This window comes from Branchiostoma lanceolatum, chromosome 7 (genome assembly GCF_035083965.1).
Source record: "Branchiostoma lanceolatum isolate klBraLanc5 chromosome 7, klBraLanc5.hap2, whole genome shotgun sequence".
Classification (NCBI taxonomy): Eukaryota; Metazoa; Chordata; class Leptocardii; order Amphioxiformes; family Branchiostomatidae; genus Branchiostoma; species Branchiostoma lanceolatum.
In genome coordinates, this window is record NC_089728.1 from 17,515,484 (window position 1) to 17,534,813 (window position 19,330).

Genomic DNA, 19,330 nt, shown 5'->3' on the forward strand with positions numbered 1-19,330 from the left:
TGGCATATTTTTTTTGTATTTCTTAACGCCACTTGAGGGCAACTTGTAAAGGTGGGCATGCACCTGTTTTGCCCTCCCTTTCACATTGATGAATTCAAATAAACAACTAAACATAATTGTGTTTCCACAGATGAAGGAAACGTTTCGAAGAGGGGCGACGCGTTTACGGAGGACTCCATCGTCTCCGTGGACGACGACCGCGCCACGCCCGGGCTGAACAGGGCCCTGTTCACCAGCAGCGACAGCCTGCTGTTCGTGGCTGACAGCGGCGACGAGGACACCTCACGGGTACAGCAGGACTCCAGGCCTTCCTCCAGAGCTGCGTCCAGGGGAGACGTGTTCGTCATCGAGGACTCTGAGTCCGAGGAGTCAGGTAGCGACGATGACGTTCCCGTGGTGTCTGCAATAGGTCCTGCTCGGGAGGCGATCGTTGATGTGAGTGAGGAAGAGGAAAAGAGAGTCGTAAACGAGAAGTCCTTTCACGAAACAAACACAATAGAATGGGAGCAACAAGAGACGACTGCAGCAGTTGCCATGGAGACGCAGCATCCGGATGATGAAGGCAGTGAGGAGGGCATGGAAGCTGAAGAGGATAGCCAACACCTTCAACATGACAACCCACACCTTCAAGAAGATGACAGCAGGCAAAGAAGTGCTGCTGCCGCTGTGGTTGATGATGATGAAGATGATGACAGTGAAGAAGAGTCTGAGCCAGCTAACATCATCAACCAGCATCCCAGACAGACTGACAGGAAGAGCTTCCCATCCATGCCTGAGGTGCACAACAGATCGTCGCTGGACGACAGTCTCATCAAAAGTGCCAGAAGGCGGCCCCGGCCACGGGTGATCGACTCAGACTCTGAGGACGACGGCAACTCGAACAGAAACGAGAGCAGTGCCGAAGTTCATCACAGTCACGGCCGCTCTGATAGGTCAGCAGAAGATGAGCAGTCATTGGAAGATGGCAACAAGTCATCCCTAGCCAGCAGTCCTGGGAAGATAAGGAACAAACAGAGAGCTGAAGTCCCATCTGGCAGTGAGGAGGAAGAACAGGAGGATGAAGAGGACAGTTTCACAGTAGATGATGAAGAGGAAGATTCCGGCCGTTCTGTGAAAAGGAGCAACCAGAGAGCTAGGATCCTGTCTGGCAGTGACCAGGAAGAGCAAGAAGAACCAGAAGATGGAGATGAAGGGGACAGTTTCATTGTAGATGATGAAGAGGAGGATTCTCGCCATTCTGTGATAAGGAGCCGCAAGAGAGCTCCCATCCTCTCTGGCAGTGAGGAGGAAGAACAGGAGGATGAAGAGGACAGTTTCATAGTAGATGATGAAGAGGAGGATTCTGGCCGTTCTGTGAAAAGGAGCAACAAGAGAGCTACCATCCTCTCTGGTAGTGAGGAGGAAGAACAGGAGGATGAAGAGGACAGTTTCATAGTAGATGATGAAGAGGAGGAGGATTCTGGCCGTTCTGTGAAAAGGAGCAACAAGAGAGCTACCATCCTCTCTGGCAGTGAGTTGGAAGAACAGGAGGAAAAGCAGCAAGGTCCAGAGGATGAAGCAGATGAGAACAGTTTCATGATTGAAGATGATGATGAGGATTCTGGTGGTTCTGTGAAAAGGAGCAACAAGAAAGCTGCAGTCCTATCTGAGGAAGAAGAAGTGGAAGAAGAAGAGCAGGAAGAACCAGAGAACGGAGTAGATAAAGAGGACAGTCTTATCACAGATGATGAAGACGATTCTGGCCATTCCGTGAAAAAAACCAACAAGAGACCTACCTTCCTATCTGGCAGTGAGGATGAGCCAGAAGAACAGGAGAATGAAGAGGACAGTCTCGATGACGAACAGGATTCTGATCCTAGAGACGTAAGTTATTTATGCCGCATGTATTTCTATTAATTTATCTTCTGCTTGATCTTTTGTGAAATCATGAAAGGTTTCCTGCCTCACTCAAAGAGACTGCAGACTCTACAGTAGACTTTTTTTTATCTTTAGATTAACTTAGCACAGAAAAAATAGGCTGCATGTTGTTGAAATTCTCCTTATAAAGGAATGGTTCATATGTACTGTAAAAAGTGAAATGTTTGCAGGGATTTGATGTCATGGTAGGGAGAAAATGGAGTGCTAGGAGCTGTTTTTAGTTCCTGATTGAAACAGAACATTTTTTGCGGTGTTTTTAAGTTTGCGATAAAGGTCACTGCGAAAACCGCAAACGTAAAACCACTGGGACCAATACCCATTTACAGTATTTTGTCTTTAGAAGTTGATGATCTAGAACCTAATTTCCAGGCCTGACCTATGATAATGATACTGCAGATGAAGAAAGTGTATTGTGTGTAGAGGCTCTTCCCTCTGCCTGTCCTCAGACTTAGAAATATGTCCCTGCCATCAAGCAGTGTCTGTAGGGTGGACTGCTGATGCTGACAAAGCCGCTCTAATCTAAACAAGTTTTCCACAGCTGAAGCAAAACTATCGGCTGCCATTTGTTTTGATTAACCAAAGCAACAATGTAACACGTAACCTGATTGGTTGATAGCTTCCCAGCGTTCTTTGGGGGTTTGCTTCCGATGAGGGGAAGCAGTGACGTCGCCAGAATCATGTCTGACGGCGCTGGTTATCAGGGCCCTTTCGCGAGCGATGTAACATGGAGCAATAGGGGTCTTAATTTAATGAGGGTGTGTATGACATGTGCACTTGCTCCTTTACAGGCTGTGAGTGTGACTGATGACGAGGATGGTACAAGTGACCTGAAAGACATCAGTGCTCATGAGGAACAAGGGGAGGAGGCAGAGAGCTCTGAAAGTAAGAGAAAATTATTTATTTTTGTGATACAACATCTACTTTTGTCCCATCCGGGAACCAAACACATCTGAAAGACTCAAATTCTGACTGTACTAGTATGGTAATTTCTACCTTCAGATCATAGAAAGACTTCAACATAATCAAAATATGCAACTTTCGTGCGAGGAGATATACAAATTTTCTAAATTCTACATCTACATAATTATAGTCATTGGTTACAGATGTCACATCAGAAACAAATGTCACCTGCACTTTGCTGATGGCTTGTCAGCTGGTCTAGGTTATCTAAATCTTAAAAATTTTAGTTAATCTGCATAAACGAATCTCTATCTTGTGTTTTGATTGTGGTTGATGACCGCTAAGTCTCCTCTTTTTGTTTTCCAGTGGAAGAAGAAGAGTACTACTCTCCAGGAGAAGAGAGCCTCCTTGAAGAAGCCCCGCAGCCAGACCTGGTCTACAGGGACTTGGTGAAGGAGGGAAGGTAAGAAATCAGTCCACTCAACCGGTACAGGTGTAAAAACCCAAAAGGCGAGTATGCCGCTCCCGGGATTAGAACCCGCACCAATCCAGATCCGCACGGCTTGGGAAATCAACGCGCTAACCACTAGGCTAAAAGGTCCGGACCCGTTAGACTGGTCAGTTAGTGGAGGTTGATCCCCACTGTTACAGTAACTTACACTACTCCCCCTTTTCTTTCCAGACTGGTCCCGAGTCTCCGAGTACAACATAATTTTCCCAGTGTGATCTAATCGTTATTCACAGGGCTGGTGTGGGAACCACTGTAAAAACCCAAAGGGCGAGTACGCCGCTCCCGGGATTAGAACCCGCGCCAATCCTGATCCGCACGGCTTGGGAAATCAACGCGCTAACCACTAGGCTAAAAGGTCCGGACCCGTTAGACTGGTCAGTTAGTGGAGGTTGATCCCCACTGTTACACAGGTAGCAGAGGAAAACATCAGGTCCACATAGTACATCCTTCCCACTGTAGCACAGAGTAGTGGTGGCAAGCAGAGCCAGTTAGTATTGCACTAATGAAGAATGTATTGTTTTTATGTACAGTATGTTGTATTGTTTTTGTGTCAGAGCCTCTCTGAAAAGTAGTGCCCAGTCACTGAGAGAGAGCCACCAAGAAAACAGAAACAGATAATGAATAAGGTACTAGATTTACTCCCACAATTTGGCATGTTGTTGGTTTTTGATGTGTACACAGAACTTTGATACCCAGTCGCCAGTGATTTACAGGCATTTGATTCCCTGGCCTGATGAAATCTTTGCATGAAAGCTGAGCCATCTGTGTTGGTAGAGTTAGGAAAATTTGAAACGATCCAACACCAAGAGTTGAACTCACCATGAATTTTCGGTTGGACCCCCAACCTTCGTCAGATGTTCGATCCACTGCGTTGAACGCCGGAAAGTCGGAGACGTGATGACGTCAGCAGTGAATCGAACGCAGCGGGCAGACGGAATCTTCCACCATCGCGGTTCAGGGAGGGGTGATGAGCCTTGATGTAAATCGTTGATATGAATATTGAGTCCCCGGGACATACAGTGACACTTGATAAGGTGCACATTTTGGATAAGGAACAGGACTGGTTTGTGAGGGGCATGAAGGAGGCGATTTACATCAGGGCTCATCACCCCTCCCTGAACCGCGACGGTGGAAGATTCCGTCTGCCCGCTGCTTTCGATTCACACATCTCCGACTTTTCGGCGCTCAACGCAGTGGATTGAACATCTGATGAAATCTCATGTATTCAAATCTGTTTCTCTCCTGTTGTTATTAGGAAGCTGGAAGCTGAGGGTCAGCTGAATGATGCCCTGGAACACTACCTACAGGCGCTGGAGATGGATGCGACTGACATGGCGCTACAGATGACTACTCTAAAACTGGCTCAGAAAGTACACAAGGCCAAAAAGTGATCAGATGGCACACAGATATAACGTTATATACATGTATATCAACTCAATAAGACATTTGATGATCTTTTTGCACCATTTCGATGATGTTTTAGTACCATTTCTTATAGTGGGGCTAAAGGTGGATTTGAAGGTCTTTTGTCATGTACTGGCACAACAGAGGACTACTATAAAGCTGGCTCAGAAAGTACACACTAGAAGGAAGTGGTTATGTGCAACACAGATATATTCATGTATGTTACAACTCAATTAGACATTTGGTGATGTCTTAGCACCGTTTCTTACTGTCTTTGCCAACTATTGATGTTACATTTGTACATGTGAAACATAAAATCTCAGGGAAAACAATAGGTGCATCCCCTAATGTGTCTGTCATCCATAGGCATTTGTTTTTGCAAACCTTTTCTGCACTGATTTTGGAGATAATAGATTAGATACTTGCCAAGATAACCAAATATACAGCTAAGAATTTCCTGTGAAATGCACATTTCTTCATTCAAAATGTTTCTGTAGTCACCAGATAGTTGTCAGTGTGATCAGTTGCCTGAACCCATGTTCTTTGTTGCCTTTTCTGTTTATATTTGACACAACTTTCTTCCTCTTTGTACTTGTCTGGAAAATTTCTACACCAAGATCAGATAAACTTTGTATGGTGCTATGATGTACAAAGGTAGCTTGGTTCAGAATGATCTTGATAGACATTTGTGTGAAAAAAATCATGGAAGGTTTCTGGCTTGATTGTGACCAGAAACATGTAACTGTAAAGGCAAGGATTTAGCCTTGCTTATACCAAAATGCAATATTATATGATAGTTTTGGTCCACCTGTGTATTATGTTTCTGATGTATAAATGTGGAAAGTTTGCATCATCTGTCTCTTGTACAATCTATAGATATGTTAAAGGTATTAGATTTGTATTCCTTTTTATAGATGTAGTTCTGCATAGCTTAATCGTTAAGTTGTTTCATTACTTAATTGAATTAGTTTCGTTAGTGTCTTCAACATTTGTTTATTATTTTTTTGACACATGTAAATGTGCCAAGCTTTATCAAATGTCATAAAGAATCCTTCTTTTTAGCCACTTGCTATATCAGCATAACTGTATTTCTATCCTAATTAAGCTCTTTCATGATGTTTAGGTTTATGTAGAAAATTAGACTTCACCAAAAGGATTATTAAAATTGATAAAGTATTTACTTCCACCAGAGTATTTTATCTTTAGAAAAAGTTACATTGATTGCTAAATCGTTTTATCCAATTATGTCTGCAATACAATAAAGATACAAACCTGTATGTTCAATGAGATTGTATGGAACTATCATGGTGCTAACCCTAGTTAAAAACTTTTAAAAATACTTATAGATGTGAATAAAGGCACAAAGAGTAGACCACTTATTGTCTGTTGTTTTAATCTCCATGAAAAATGAAGATATAGTTTTGTGTGTGTCTGTCTGTCTGTGTGTTTGTGTTTCCGCACTACTGTAGTCAGCATAACTCAGGAATCTCTTGATGGATTATGATGATATTTGGTATGTGGGCAGGTGTTGTGAAGCCGAAGTTCAAGGTCGATTTTCGGCCCCCTGGTATGTGACCTTGGTACTGCAGCAGAACTTCCATTTTTGTATCTTTTGACTTGGACGTGCTATGGTCTTGATTTTTGGGTGGCTGATAGCTTGTGATGTAAGAAAGAAGTAATGTAGGTTTGGGCCCCCTAGCAGCTTGTTTTGTATTGTTATACATGTACACAGACCAGTGTCTTGTTGACAAACACCTGTTCAGAACCAAACATATGTAAGCCTCACCCTTCTCCAACTTGGACTTCTCTATTACAAATACATGTACATTCTAACATTACATGTACTGTATATGGAACATAATTCGTGTGGAAAAAACTACATATATATATATATTGATGCAAATAAATGTACAATGCTACACGCAAATATTAGTTAATCAATGTGCAATATAGAGAAATTGTCCCTGAATGTAGCAACCACTTTCAAAGTTATATGTGAGGTTTGTAGGTTCTCTTGTGAGAATTTCCAGCGATCGAAGTCAGGTTGAATAGCGTTGTTATTCAGGGGGAAGTGAGGAAAGTGACAACTGCTTTTTTACAAGAAACCTTTGCAGGCAATACATATAGACACAAAAACTTATAGAAATTTAATATGAAAAGTGCAGAAAACTACATGTATCTATCATCAAGGACTATCAAAAAACGGTGAAATGAATTTATACGACTGACCATCAATTTATTTTTGCTTTTTGTTTCCTGTGCTTTATCCACACAATCTAATGTCTTGATTCTCGGAAAACATCACATCAACTATTCAGGAAACGACCCCAAAATACACATATTTTAGCACCAAGAGTTGAAGAAAGGCCTTGTCTTACTCCAGCTTTACAGTGGATCAATTGTGCTCCCTAGCGGATCAAATCAGAACTGCATTCATCTTCCAGCCGCGATGCCCAGTGACCCACCGGAAGTAAAAAGCTTCCCTTGTACTCTATCCATTACGTCACTTCCTGTACTTACCGCGCGCGTCTGGTAGAGGAGCATCTTAATTTTTGGGTGCTAAAAAGTGTGACCTGGGCGTCATTTAAAGTCTTTAAGGTAAGGCTGGTGTATTTTCGTTTTTTCTGCTTGTCCCCTTTTTGTTGCCTCGCAGTCAGCCACTGTAAAGTTACTGGGTTACACGGAAAATTTATAGAACAAAGGTTGCAAATTTTACTCCTTGATAATGCACCAACGGCCTTGTTTTCTGCATGTAAAATATATATGTACGTGTTTACTGAGACCCAAATCGTACAGATCGGGGGCATTGGAGCTACTGATCGTTAGATAATTTTGTAACACAGTATTTGGAACATTGTAGGACGTGGTTGGAAGGGAACTTGATATTTTTCAGAGAGTGTGCCTGTGGGAGGGGGCAGTTTTGTGGACTGAGTCTGAAAGCTAACAAATTATGGGCTGTTCCAAAGTACATGTCTCTGATACGCCGGGGATTTAAAAGTTTGACTGAGTACGTATGGTGAACTCAGCGAGACAGTGTTTAAAAACATCACACATACATTTCTGATTATGCTTCAACGATAGCCGTGCTACTTAGTAGCTGATATGCACTGAAACAGTAGAGTAGAACAGTCTCCTGGTTCCCGGGGATCGAACCCAGGCCCGCCAGTCCACAGGTCACATGCCATAACCGCTAGGCTAAAAGGTGCAGACCAGTTAGACTGGTCAGTTAGTGGCGCTTGAACCCAGCTGTTACAGCAGTTTGCAGGACTTGATTTTTACATTGAATCTAACAAAATTTTCTTTTGTCTTTTCAGAGCAAACATTATTCCAGTATTGTCTTCAGGCTCAACCTAAAGGTTTGCAAATCTAGCGAATATGTCCGACTCAGACAGCGAATTTGAAAATGCCCTTCTCGGGGAGGAGCCAGATGATCCCGACTACGTCGAGTCCGACGAAACCGCGTCGTCTGATGATGACACAAAAGTGGTGTGTTCGAAGATAAAGCGTGCAGACCCCGTGAAGATTTGGACCGTTTCGTCGTCCAATGTGGTGCCCGTGGGTAGAGCGGGGAGTCGGTCAGCGACTGGGCAGGTCAAGCGGGGTCATCAACCGTCCGCTGCCTCCCGAAAGAGACAGAGAAACGCTACCGCCTCTGCGAGCGCAGCAGTTGAACAGGAGAGTGAGGATGAAGAAAGTAATGATGATTACGATGAAGATGATTACGCAGAAGAAGAAGACAGTAGTAGTAAGGAAGAAGAAAACCTGACATGTAAGTTCTGCTCAGAAACCTTTCAGTCCAAGATGGTTCTAGACGCGCACATGTGTAAGGACGCCATCTACTACTGCAAGATCTGTTATATGCAGAGTACCAGACCGCGACAGTACGCGCTGATGCCGCTCTCCGAGGCTGAACGACATTTCTACATCCACTTTCACCAAGGGTACCTCGGGAACAAGGACTCGATGAGGACGGATCGTATTTCCTTCAAGTTTCAATTACCCGAAGAGCTAAGGGGGAAAACATCGTTTATAACCTCAGATGACGACCTGGCCCAACTCAAGGACTTGTACATCGGTATCTTCCAAACAGAAGAAGACGAGAAGCCGCACAGTTGTGGTTTATGTGGGGTAAGATTCTCCCTACCGGGTCCCCGATCGTGGCACGTCACCAAAATTCACTTGGAACACAAGAATCGGAAGTGCGGCAGCGCGGACTGCGCGAAGATATCCTTCTCGAACAAAGACAAGCTTCTCCGCCACATGTTCGAGGCCCACAGTGACCTGGTGGTTAAGGAAAGGTACTGGAAGTGTAACATCTGTACCATGCAGTTTCAGGACAGGACGGACTTGGAGTGGCACTTCTACTGGCACATGAAACCAGCCGTAAAGATCGGAGCGGCGAGTCAGAAATATTCCCAGGGCCGTCCGCCGAGTCACAGCGGCCTAGCACCTGCCGGGAAGCCTCAGTTCAGGTGCACCATCTGCAGCTACGAGACCATGGAGAGCACGAAGGTGACGCTATACACATCTGCTGAGGCACACGACCACCTGGCATGGCACTGGCAGAACCAACCTCCGCCAGAGCTTCCCGCGACTCCCGCTCTAGACTTCGCCAAAGACTCCGGCGCAATCCATCGCTTGTACATGATACCTTTCTCGTCGAACCTGGCCATGACGTGCAAGTTTTGCGGCATGAACATCACCGTAGAAGCGACATGCAAACACTTGGCGTCGTACCACAAACACATGATCGCGGACCCCCACTGCTGTATGCTAACGAGATGCAAGCATTTACAGTACAGCGAGAAAGAGGACTTCTTTTGTCACATGTTCACGGAGCACGTCACGATCGTCAAGAAGAACAAGACTTACAAGTTTTTGTGCCAGATCTGTAACAAAACGTGTAACAATCGAAGCGAGGCAGAATGGCACTGTTATTTCCACAAGACCAAGGGAGACAAGTGAATAACAACCTTCTCAGACTGTGCGTACCGAAAACAACCTCAGACTATACAATAGGAAAACAACATAATTCTGAAGCACCAATTAAATACATGTACCTAAAGTCTGTAACAGGGCTGTTTTCAGGACCCGTCCCAGAACAAAAATTTGCTCGTTGGGACTGACAAAAATGTCACTTTGTCAAAAAATCTGAACTTTATGACATGAAACTGATAAAAGTGTATTTTCGTATGCCCAATTTGATTGATTTAAAGGCAAGCAAAGCAATATTAGGGCCCAAAAAATGGACATAGAAAAAATGCTGAAATCTTTATGGTAGTGACATTTACTAACATTGTTTAGCACATATTTGTAATAACTTTATACTTTGATCATTTTAAAACCGTACAAAAATGTGCTGTATGATGATCCCCTTAGTTTTGCGAGCCTACAAATACTCGGCGATGATTTTCAGTGAGTTCTCACATTACAATGACGTCATATTTTTGCATCATACTATTCATAGACGTCACTATACATTGTGATAGTGTTGTTTGAACTTATCATTACTAAATTACTATTATAGAAATTACTAAATAAATTGACTTTCAAAATCCGATTTTCGGGCCCTAATATTGCTTGGGTTTCCTTTAACAACGAAAACTAACCATGTGTGCTCCCATACACAAAAATTGTTGTGTGGGGATGGAAAAAATTAAAAGCTGGAGACAGCCCTGGACTGTAATGAGATATCCCACTGTGTGTGCATGTATATGATGCTGCTTCTTAATGTGATTAAATGTAACCCTAGCATAACTAAAACAAATGTAGTGAACATAATCATAAGACAGACAAGTGCACAGGACAACGTGAATTATTATCAATGGATGAATAATGTAGAAACTGAATAATACTAGTATTAGAAAAAGACTAGGAATTGATATTGCTTGCATTGTATAGATAAGGAAGGTTGATTTGAATGATATGTACAGTATTGTAATTATAACATTTGTATGTGTATAGAGGGTAGTAATATAGTTCTCATAGAGACTCTGGTGTTGTATTAGTGTTACAAAATGTAATATCATTGGTGTATGTGGCATTATTGAATGGCCGAGTTACTAGGCTAGCAGACACGAGATTGAGAGGTTTAGGGTTTGATTCCCGACTAGATGTTGTATCCTTGGGAAAGGCACTTACTTTAACATGGCTTTCCTCACTCCACCTAGGTGTAAAATTGGTACCTGACTTCTTTTGGGGAGGTGAAAGTAAAAGGCAGTGGAAGGAGAGGGATGGCCGTCACCTTCCAATACCTACTGCCTCTGGCTATGGGACCTTTCTTTTTTTTTACTTAGCTCTTTGACGGACAAGGTCGGTGTGGCACTGCAATCAAGTTTGTCGTAACTTATTTAAACAGTGCCACGTACACAGAACAATATACCCATTTTTACACCTGGGTGGAGTGAGGAAAGTCGTGTTAATACCTTTCCCAAGGGCACAACATTGGTGGCGTCAGGGGGATTCGAACCCGGGACCGCTTGGTTCTGGGCCGAACAACCTGCCGTTACGCCTACCTTTTACCTTGCATCCTATGAATTGTCTAGTTAGCTCTACTCGGTAAAGACACTGTTATACACGGTAAATAAGGTAGTTCTCTGTAAGCCTGTGAAAAAGCTAACATAGCTTATTTTTTAAAGCTGATGTAGTTAGATACAACACTGGTGGATTGAGGACACTAAAGAAAGGACAGAAAAAAAAATCTTCAAACTTGCTAGTTTTTTTTTTTTTCAATTCTAATGGAATGTAGCAAACACTGTAAATGGCTGTTAGAAAATTGCTCATTTAACTTCCTAAATTGACTGTTTTTTTAAAGGATTTGTTTTAATTATGATAATCAATAAGGGGTGTAAATATGAACTGAATGTCTTTGGTAGCTTCCTTTTGTGATACATGCATTATGATGTCAAGAAAAAACAGTTACATTTTTAGCCATCCATGGAGTGTATTATAAAAAGAGGAAAACTGGAAAATCTTGCTGGTAGTGACTTTGCTTCCTTTATTACATATTCTAATTAATCATACAAATTTGTTGAGCTTGAATGTATTTTCACGAAAGTAGTCATAACCAGTCAATCTTTAATATAACAATAATTTTTGGAGTGCTTTTGCAGCACTGTTAAGAATTGTCTTTATGCTTCCAATAAACTTAAAGCTAGATCATGATGTTTTTCCAATGCTTCACTTTTTCCAACGTTTCTTATTGTTTATTTTGCACATAACAAAAATTACATTAAGCGAAAAATGATGATACAACAGCTTAAAAGCTCATACATTGGCCATCCATTATCAAATCAATAACAAACCTATTCTATCACAAATGAAATTAAGTATCATATAAAGATAAATATTATGATATGAAAATCCATAAAATGACTACAGACATACTATCAGATAGCAGAATTTATCAAAGACAGAAACTGATAAATTAAAAGAAATTTGGCGAAATGATCTACATTGAATCACCAAACGACAGTGTTAGGCCGCCTAGGAAAATTGGTGTTTGTTTTCCCGATTATGGTCCTGAAAAAAATAAGGTAAGAAAGTAGGGATTTTCTTTTGTATTTCGGCCAGTGATCCAACAAATACAGCTGAACTAAGTAAAACTAAAATGCATCAGGACACAGTATCTTCAACATTATACTATAATCATAGAAATATATGTTGTACAGTAGAATCCGCTTAACTGCACCACCCATTTGTCAGCGTTTTTGGTGCAATTATCCGGCTGGTGCAATTATGCGAAATGCCCATCTGGACCGCACCACCATGAACGAGGGGGTGTGTTGTTAGTCAGAAACACTAGCACAAAGAAAACAGACGAAATTATTCAGTTATTAACTTATTATTAACTTTATTGACCCTTTGCTGAAAATAGAGAAATGACTACGAACCTGTTTTAAAAGATTTTGCATTCTTTCATTTTTCCATGCGATCTACCGCATTACAACACACGTAATGTTACAGGGGAGGCATTCTGAAACATCGTCATGCCACTCATGGGATAACAGTTTCTGTGTAACATTACGTAGAGTGCAGTTGTCGATTTACGTAAATCATGTACCGCCTTGAAACTAGGAATTGAAACTAAAACTTGGTTACTGATTACAGGTGACCCGCCCGGGACCTCCCATACGATTCCTATCAACGTAACTGTCAATGGAGACCGCCTCCTTTTGTTACTCAAAACAGTTTTAAACATATTGGCTGTATTGCGCCTTTACACCGGCAGGTATCGGCTCATTTGTACCGCGTTTGCCGATTTTAGCGCACCTTTTCAGTTAACTTGTCGAGGATTTTTGAAAAAAATTGGTGCAGTTATCCGGCATTGGTGACCATGCGCGGTGCAGATATGCGGAGTCACTAACAATGCAGTGAATGGGAACCGGTTTTGGATATTGGGATTCGGTGCAATTAAATGGAAGGTGCGTTTATCCGAGGTGCAATAAAGTGGCTTTGTCTGTACAAGCACAATCATGCTTATCAATAAACTGAACAAAGAAGTACAATGTTTACTACACATTCTGAGATCAACTGTTCACAGAGAGTAAAATGCTAGAAGTTTTGTTTTGAACTTCATCGCTCGGATGTCAGATTGAAAACTTTAAGACTCTTGCCGCCAGTCGACCAGAAAAAAGGCTAGGGTTGGCAGTTTTTTTGCTAGGGTGTCAAAGTCATTTCCAAAGTCAAAGAAGAAGAGGTGAAAGAATAAAATGAACAATCTATTATTTGGCATACCATTCTCTGTGTGTTAAGTTTTGTTCATCCTTCCTGACCAAATAGATATCATTAAGAAGGTAACTTTTTTTTGGCCAAACATGTTTTTCTTATTTACATGCATCAGTTTGGGGGTTCCAAGAGGATGTCAATCATGTCATCCATGTCATTGAATCAACATGGCCTTATTAGGCCACACCAATTCAATTTCTTGGTTAACAGATTTTTTAAAATGCTAAGTTCCAAAATCAACATGAAAACAGAATCTCAGAAGAAAGTCTGTACTTTGGTGCACACAGTTTCAGGGAGTGAACAGGGTCAAGTGCAAGTTTTCACCCCAGCCTTCTGTTTTCATGATTTTTTTGTTGCTAACATTAAAACACAAAATCTGTTAACCAAGAAATTAAATTGGTGTGGCCTTACATACAGAAAGCTTCATCTCTATGGCTTGTTGAGGAATTCAGTCATGAGTCGGTTGACCGTGTCTGGAAAGTCCTGCTGGACAAAGTGACTTGCACCTTCGATAATTTCCAGCTTCATGCCCTGAGACAAAGGAAAAGATGGATGGAAATAAATATCATTCCATTGTCCATTAGAAGATATGTAGCATGGAAGTACTGGGCTTGAAATTCATTTTTGGTAATAGGTGCACTGGTGCACCTAACCTTAAAGTTTAGATGCACAGAAATAATTTTAAGTGCATGACATAGAATAAAGTAGAATATCAGTAAAACGTATCTTCAAACCCTACTGCCTCTCTTAAGTACTTCAACCTGAAATTTCATGGCTAACTTCAAAATCTTTAAGTAGTACATCATACAAAATATGTATATTACTTTTTCTGACACTGATGAAACTTCACAAACTTGGTTGATTTTGTATCTATAGAAATGTGGGATTTTAGAATATAACACACGCTTCTGGGGTTGAGCACCCCCCCCCCCTTTAGTAAGTATCTGTGAAAAAGGTAAGACAGACAAGAAAAAACGTATTGATGTTCCCGCGCAGAGCACGAATAAGGTCAGGTATATAAGGTGGCTGGGTCATGTTGTAACAATGCCAAGGACACGCCTCCCATGGATGGCATTAAACTTGGTACCATAAGGGAAAAGAAGGAGGGGAGGTCAACAAATCACATGGGACAAACATTCATGAGAGACCTGGAGGAACTGGGCTTCACTTGGGAGGGAGTGAGAAGGCAGGCACTGGACAGAAGGGCATGGAAAGCAGTGGTGGCGCACATCGTCTACAGATGAAAGCAGCAACGATGATGATGTGAAAAAGGGTCTCACCTGTACCCTCCCCGCTATTTCCTTGGCTAAGTCTGTGTCCAGGACGCCATCTTGGTCCCCCCAGATCATGAGTGACGGACAGCGGATCGCTGTGATTGGCTCGGCACCACCTTTGCTTCCATTGGCTCTAAAATGTAGAAACAAAACATGCTGTGAATATGACACAGTACTTTTATTGTTCATAATGTATATCAGTGGCGGCGGCACAGGGGGGGCAGGGGGGGCGGCTGCCCCCCCCGAAAAATATGTTGGGGGGGCGTCGCCCCCCCAAAAATCAAGCTGAAACCCTTATGCATCTTTTCACTAACAGAGATTTTCTTAACTAAGCTTACTCCACCAGCACAATTTGCCTCTCAAAATGCAGGAAATAGCGTTTCAGCGGGTCAGGATTTCAAAATTTTCTCCGACGCACGTTAGCATACTCCCGGATTGTCGTGCCGCCGGCGTATATGTCGGGACGGCGTCGCCCCCCAAAGCTCATGCTGAAACCCTTCTGTATTTGTTCAATCTATCAGCAAAATTTGACTCTCAAAATTCAGGAAAAAAGCATTTCAAGGCGTCAAGATTTCAAAATTTTCCCGGAGGAGAACGTTGCCGCCGGCGAAAAATATGTCGGGATGGCTCGAGGGCGTCGCACCCCAAAAGTCAAGCTGAAACCGGGTCTGTATTTTTTCACATATAGAGATGTCGTTAACTTTTTTAGTTTACTTTGTCAGCAAAATTGCCCCTCAAAATTCAGGAAACAGAGTTTCAATGGGTCAAAAATATGAAAGTTTTCAATGTGGCGCTCCGGCGGAAAAATCATATGTCGGGAGGGCGTCGTCCAACAAAACTCAAGCTGAAACCCTTCTGTATTTTTTTCACATATAGAGATGTCATTAAACTTAGATTACTTTACCATCAAAATTTGCCCCTCAGAATTCAGGAAATAGTGTTTCAATGGGTCAAGAATTTTGAATTTTCCTGTGGGAGTATGTCGTGCCTCAGGGGTAAAAATATGTCAGGAGGGCGCCGTTCCCCCCGAAATCAAGCTGAAACCCTTCTGCATTTTTTTTTACAAATAGAGATGTCATGAAACTTAGCTTACTCTTCCAGCAAAATTTGCCCCTCAGAATTCAGGAAATAGCATTTCAGAGGGTCTAGATTTCAAAATTTCCCGGGGGAGCATACCCCCGGACCCCCCTAGTATTGTCGCGCCTTCGGCGCGACGCCTCGCGCCTTCGGCGCTCGTCTTACTTATATTTCATCTAAAATAATCTCGCCCCCCCATTCAAAATTTCGTGCCGCCACCTCTGTATATTATCCACATGATTGTTGCGTCAAATTGAATACACATTGGTAGGACTTTTTAGCAAATACCATTTCATGGTTTCAAATAGGTTTATTACCTTCGCCAAGAAGGTTATGTTTTCTACAGTGTGTGTGTGTGTGTGTGTGTCACAGTGTGTGTGCCCGTCTGTGAACATGATAACTCGAGAATGCCTGGATGTCTTCATATTTGGTAGGTCGGTAGGTCTTGGTGAGACCTCAAAATGATTTTTGGCCTCCTAGCAACTTTCTATGGTACTGCAGCGGAACTTATGGTTTTGATATCTCATGTTCTGTTTTTAGTGGTAGATAGCTCATGGGAGGGAGGGAGAGTAAGTCGTGTAGGGTCGGGCGCGCTTGCCCCTGGAACTGCAGGAGCCAATTTTGTTTCAAACTCAAGAAAGGGTCAATGATCAACAACATTCGGCGGAGGTATGTGGTCATGGAACTCTAGTTTTACCTGTAAAAGTTGACCACCGCGGTCAGGGCGCCAGGCTGGGAGAAGGCATACTTGTAGGCTTCCAAGTCCTCGTCTGTGAAGGCATCTTTGTTGCGGCATCCCATTTTCTTACTTCGGAAGATGGAATCAAATCTCTTGAAGTCGTTAAATCCAAGGTACATCTCGGGCAGGTAGGGCAGTTTGGCTAAGAAACTGTACCAAAACTTCAGCATCTGTTTGGGGTGTGACCGGGCGTATGTAGCGACCGCAGAAAGACTGACGGGGCCGTTCATGACGACCAACTTTTCCACCAGGTCAGGCCGGTCCGTGGCGACCTGTCCAGCGATGACCGCCCCGCCATCGTTGGCCACGAGCGTACAGGACGTATAGCCGAGGGCCTCGATGAGGTCAACAATGTCACCAGCTGAACAGGGAAAGTAGAAACTTGAAGCATATACATTGTATATTACACCATATTGTAGATTTCTTTAGGGTATGCCTAAACACCTCACCCGACCTCATCCGACCTCACCCGACCTCATCCGAGTCTAAAATGCAGTGTACATGGGGCATGGACACTATTTGACGTTCTGGATACGTTAAATATACAATTATGAATGCAAAACTAGCAGAAAACTCTAAGTATTTACCCGTTTTTATAAGTTACTCCGCTCTAACGGGTGCTGCGAAACCCCCATATGGTGCGTATTTGGGTTGAAAACAATGGCGAAACCCCGCGGAAAATAGATCAACTTTGACTCGACAAATCTCGTTTCTGACAAAAGTCTGATTCCTCTGAAGCACTGTAGAAGATTGTTAAACTTGTCACGATACCGGGGACACATTCATATGCTTGATCTGACCTATTTTTACTGCACTATTGACTTTTTCCGTGACCATGATACTCAAAACGGCACGTATCACCCTTCTATCTTTGAAACGAGTAACTTACACAAACTGGCAAATACTTGGAGTTTGCTGCTTGTTTTGCATTCTTGCATATTTAACGTATCCAGAACGTCAAATAATGTCCATGCCACATGTACACTGCATTTTAGACTCGGATGAGGTCGGGTGAGGTCGGATGAGGTGTTTAGGCATACCGATTTCTTTACATCCGCAGTGCTGTGGTTAGCAAGCAAATTGACATTTGAGCCAGCGGTTAGTAACAGGTAAAGTTTGGGAGCCGCGCTCGGGGTCGGACGTCCACAGCACGACATTGGCGGTAATGCGGCCAAGCGCTTTCAGCTGGAAAGTGCCTATTTTGGGGGTGTAGCTAAGTGCAGTTTGTAATTGCCATAAAAAAGCTGGCAATTTTTTCACATGATCTAGGGTAACTGCGCTCAACAGAGAATGAATGACATTGGTGCATTTCCTATAGCTTCATTATGAACGCGCCCATGTAAAACACGTTTTATAACATGTAAGCCTATGGGGCGAAAAAACTCATGAATGGGACCTTAACTTATAATAACATAACTTACCCATCTTGTCAACTTTGTATTCCACCGCAGCCTGCGGCTTGTCAGAGTCACCGAATCCCCGCATATCCACCGCTAGTACCCGGTAGTCCTTTCCAAATGCTTTCAACTGATGACGAAATGAATACCTGAAAGAAATTCTGATGATTACCTTTGTTCACTTCTGTTCTGCTGTGTGAATATTAATTTTACCTGGATTGCTATAATTATATATATTATGAAACATATTAAGTAAAGTGACTACATTTAAAAATCTTGCTATTTTTGGTAACAAAATTAATTTTGTAAAAGCAATGTCCACAACATTTTGATTTTCTTACTATCCTTTCGGTCATTGACCTTTGGGAAGATCACCCCAGCGGCCCAGCCTTGAATATGATGTCATCAAAATGACCTAGCGGGCATTGACCCCGTCCTGTGTTTACAGAACTTAAAGTTTGTTCTAGTTCTAGTTCTATAGTCTGTAATAACTAGTAGTACGTAGTAGAATAGCGTGAAACTTTCCTATAGATTTCACATTTGTATTTATTTCAACCAATGTTTTTCATTCTATCTAAAAGAGGAGGAGAAAATTATGAGAACCAATAAGAAAATTAAAGTTAAAGTAGTGTAGAACGTATATGTTTCTGTCATTTCTTTACAGAGTAAACCTATACTATATAGTATTACATAACGTTACAAGTATTCAGGCATACTGGTGAGAAATGAGAAAGAATTGGTTCCAAACTTAGTTAACGTACCAGAACTCGGGAAAGCCGTGCAGACAGACCATGAGCGGCTTGTCCCTGTCCCCGGACGAGGCGACATAGTGCAGGCGGAGCTGACTCGTGCCCACCCGGGCGTACTCGTGTGTTCCCAGGGCCGAGTTCTGAAGAACAGCCGGCGGAGTCTTACGAACTCTGTAGCTGAGAATGGCCGGGGTTCGCAAGACCCTTAGAACGAAGGCAAGTGTCGAGGAAAGCATAAGGAACGGTGCTAAGAGCCAGGCGAGGACGTATTTCACCACCCATTTGAAGAGACTCTGAACACCCGCCATTTTTATACATGTATGTTGGTCTTCACTGACCTTCTGGGGTCAATGACCTCACGGTCAACCAGAAAAAGGCACTAGGTAACAAAAGCAATATCAGGGCCCAAAATATGCAAATAAATTCTAAAACAAATGCTGAAATCTTTATGGTAATGACATTTATTAACACCATTTAGCACATTTGCGTAATAATATATAACTTCATAATTTGAGCATTTTAAACCACGCAAAAAGCCAATGTCCCCACAGTTTTATTTTTCTTTTACTATTCTTTCGGTGATTGACCTATGGGAAGACTATCCAGCGACCCATCCCCTGAATATGATGCAATCA

The 19,330-nt window shown here is 42.5% G+C and overlaps 2 protein-coding genes across 2 annotated transcripts in view; one reads left to right on the plus strand and one right to left on the minus strand.

Annotated features, from left to right (window-relative positions):
* LOC136437961 (DNA excision repair protein ERCC-6-like) overlaps positions 1-6,107 on the plus strand; it is a 52,841-nt gene extending 46,734 nt beyond the window's left edge. The window contains exons 24-27 of the mRNA XM_066432566.1: positions 131-1,863; positions 2,706-2,799; positions 3,184-3,280; positions 4,584-6,107. Of these exons, the coding sequence (XP_066288663.1) occupies positions 131-1,863; positions 2,706-2,799; positions 3,184-3,280; positions 4,584-4,719 (2,060 nt within the window). The 3' untranslated portion in view covers positions 4,720-6,107. The remainder of the gene's footprint in view (positions 1-130; positions 1,864-2,705; positions 2,800-3,183; positions 3,281-4,583) is intronic.
* Positions 6,108-11,705: 5,598 nt separating this feature from the next.
* Positions 11,706-19,028, minus strand: LOC136437962 (epoxide hydrolase 4-like). The gene is made up of 5 exons (XM_066432567.1): positions 18,708-19,028; positions 17,971-18,095; positions 16,508-16,910; positions 14,740-14,866; positions 11,706-13,990 (listed from the first exon to the last, which is right to left on the minus strand). Exons 1-5 carry the CDS (start codon positions 19,001-19,003, stop codon positions 13,889-13,891), a joined length of 1,053 nt encoding a protein of 350 aa, XP_066288664.1. The 5' UTR covers positions 19,004-19,028; the 3' UTR covers positions 11,706-13,888.
* Positions 19,029-19,330: the final 302 nt, after the last annotated feature.

What these genes read in the sequence shown, in the direction of transcription:
- LOC136437962 (XM_066432567.1), bottom strand. Translation starts at nt 19,003, where the DNA reads ATGGCGGGTGTTCAGAGTCTCTTCAAATGGGTGGTGAAATACGTCCTC. An exon ending in CACGGCTTTCCCGAGTTCTG is followed by an intron (nt 18,096 to 18,707) that starts GTACGTTAACTA and finishes AATTTCTTTCAG; the next exon opens with GTATTCATTTCGTCATCAGT. An exon ending in AAATAGCGGGGAGGGTACAG is followed by an intron (nt 13,991 to 14,739) that starts GTGAGACCCTTT and finishes CCTTTGTCTCAG; the next exon opens with GGCATGAAGCTGGAAATTAT.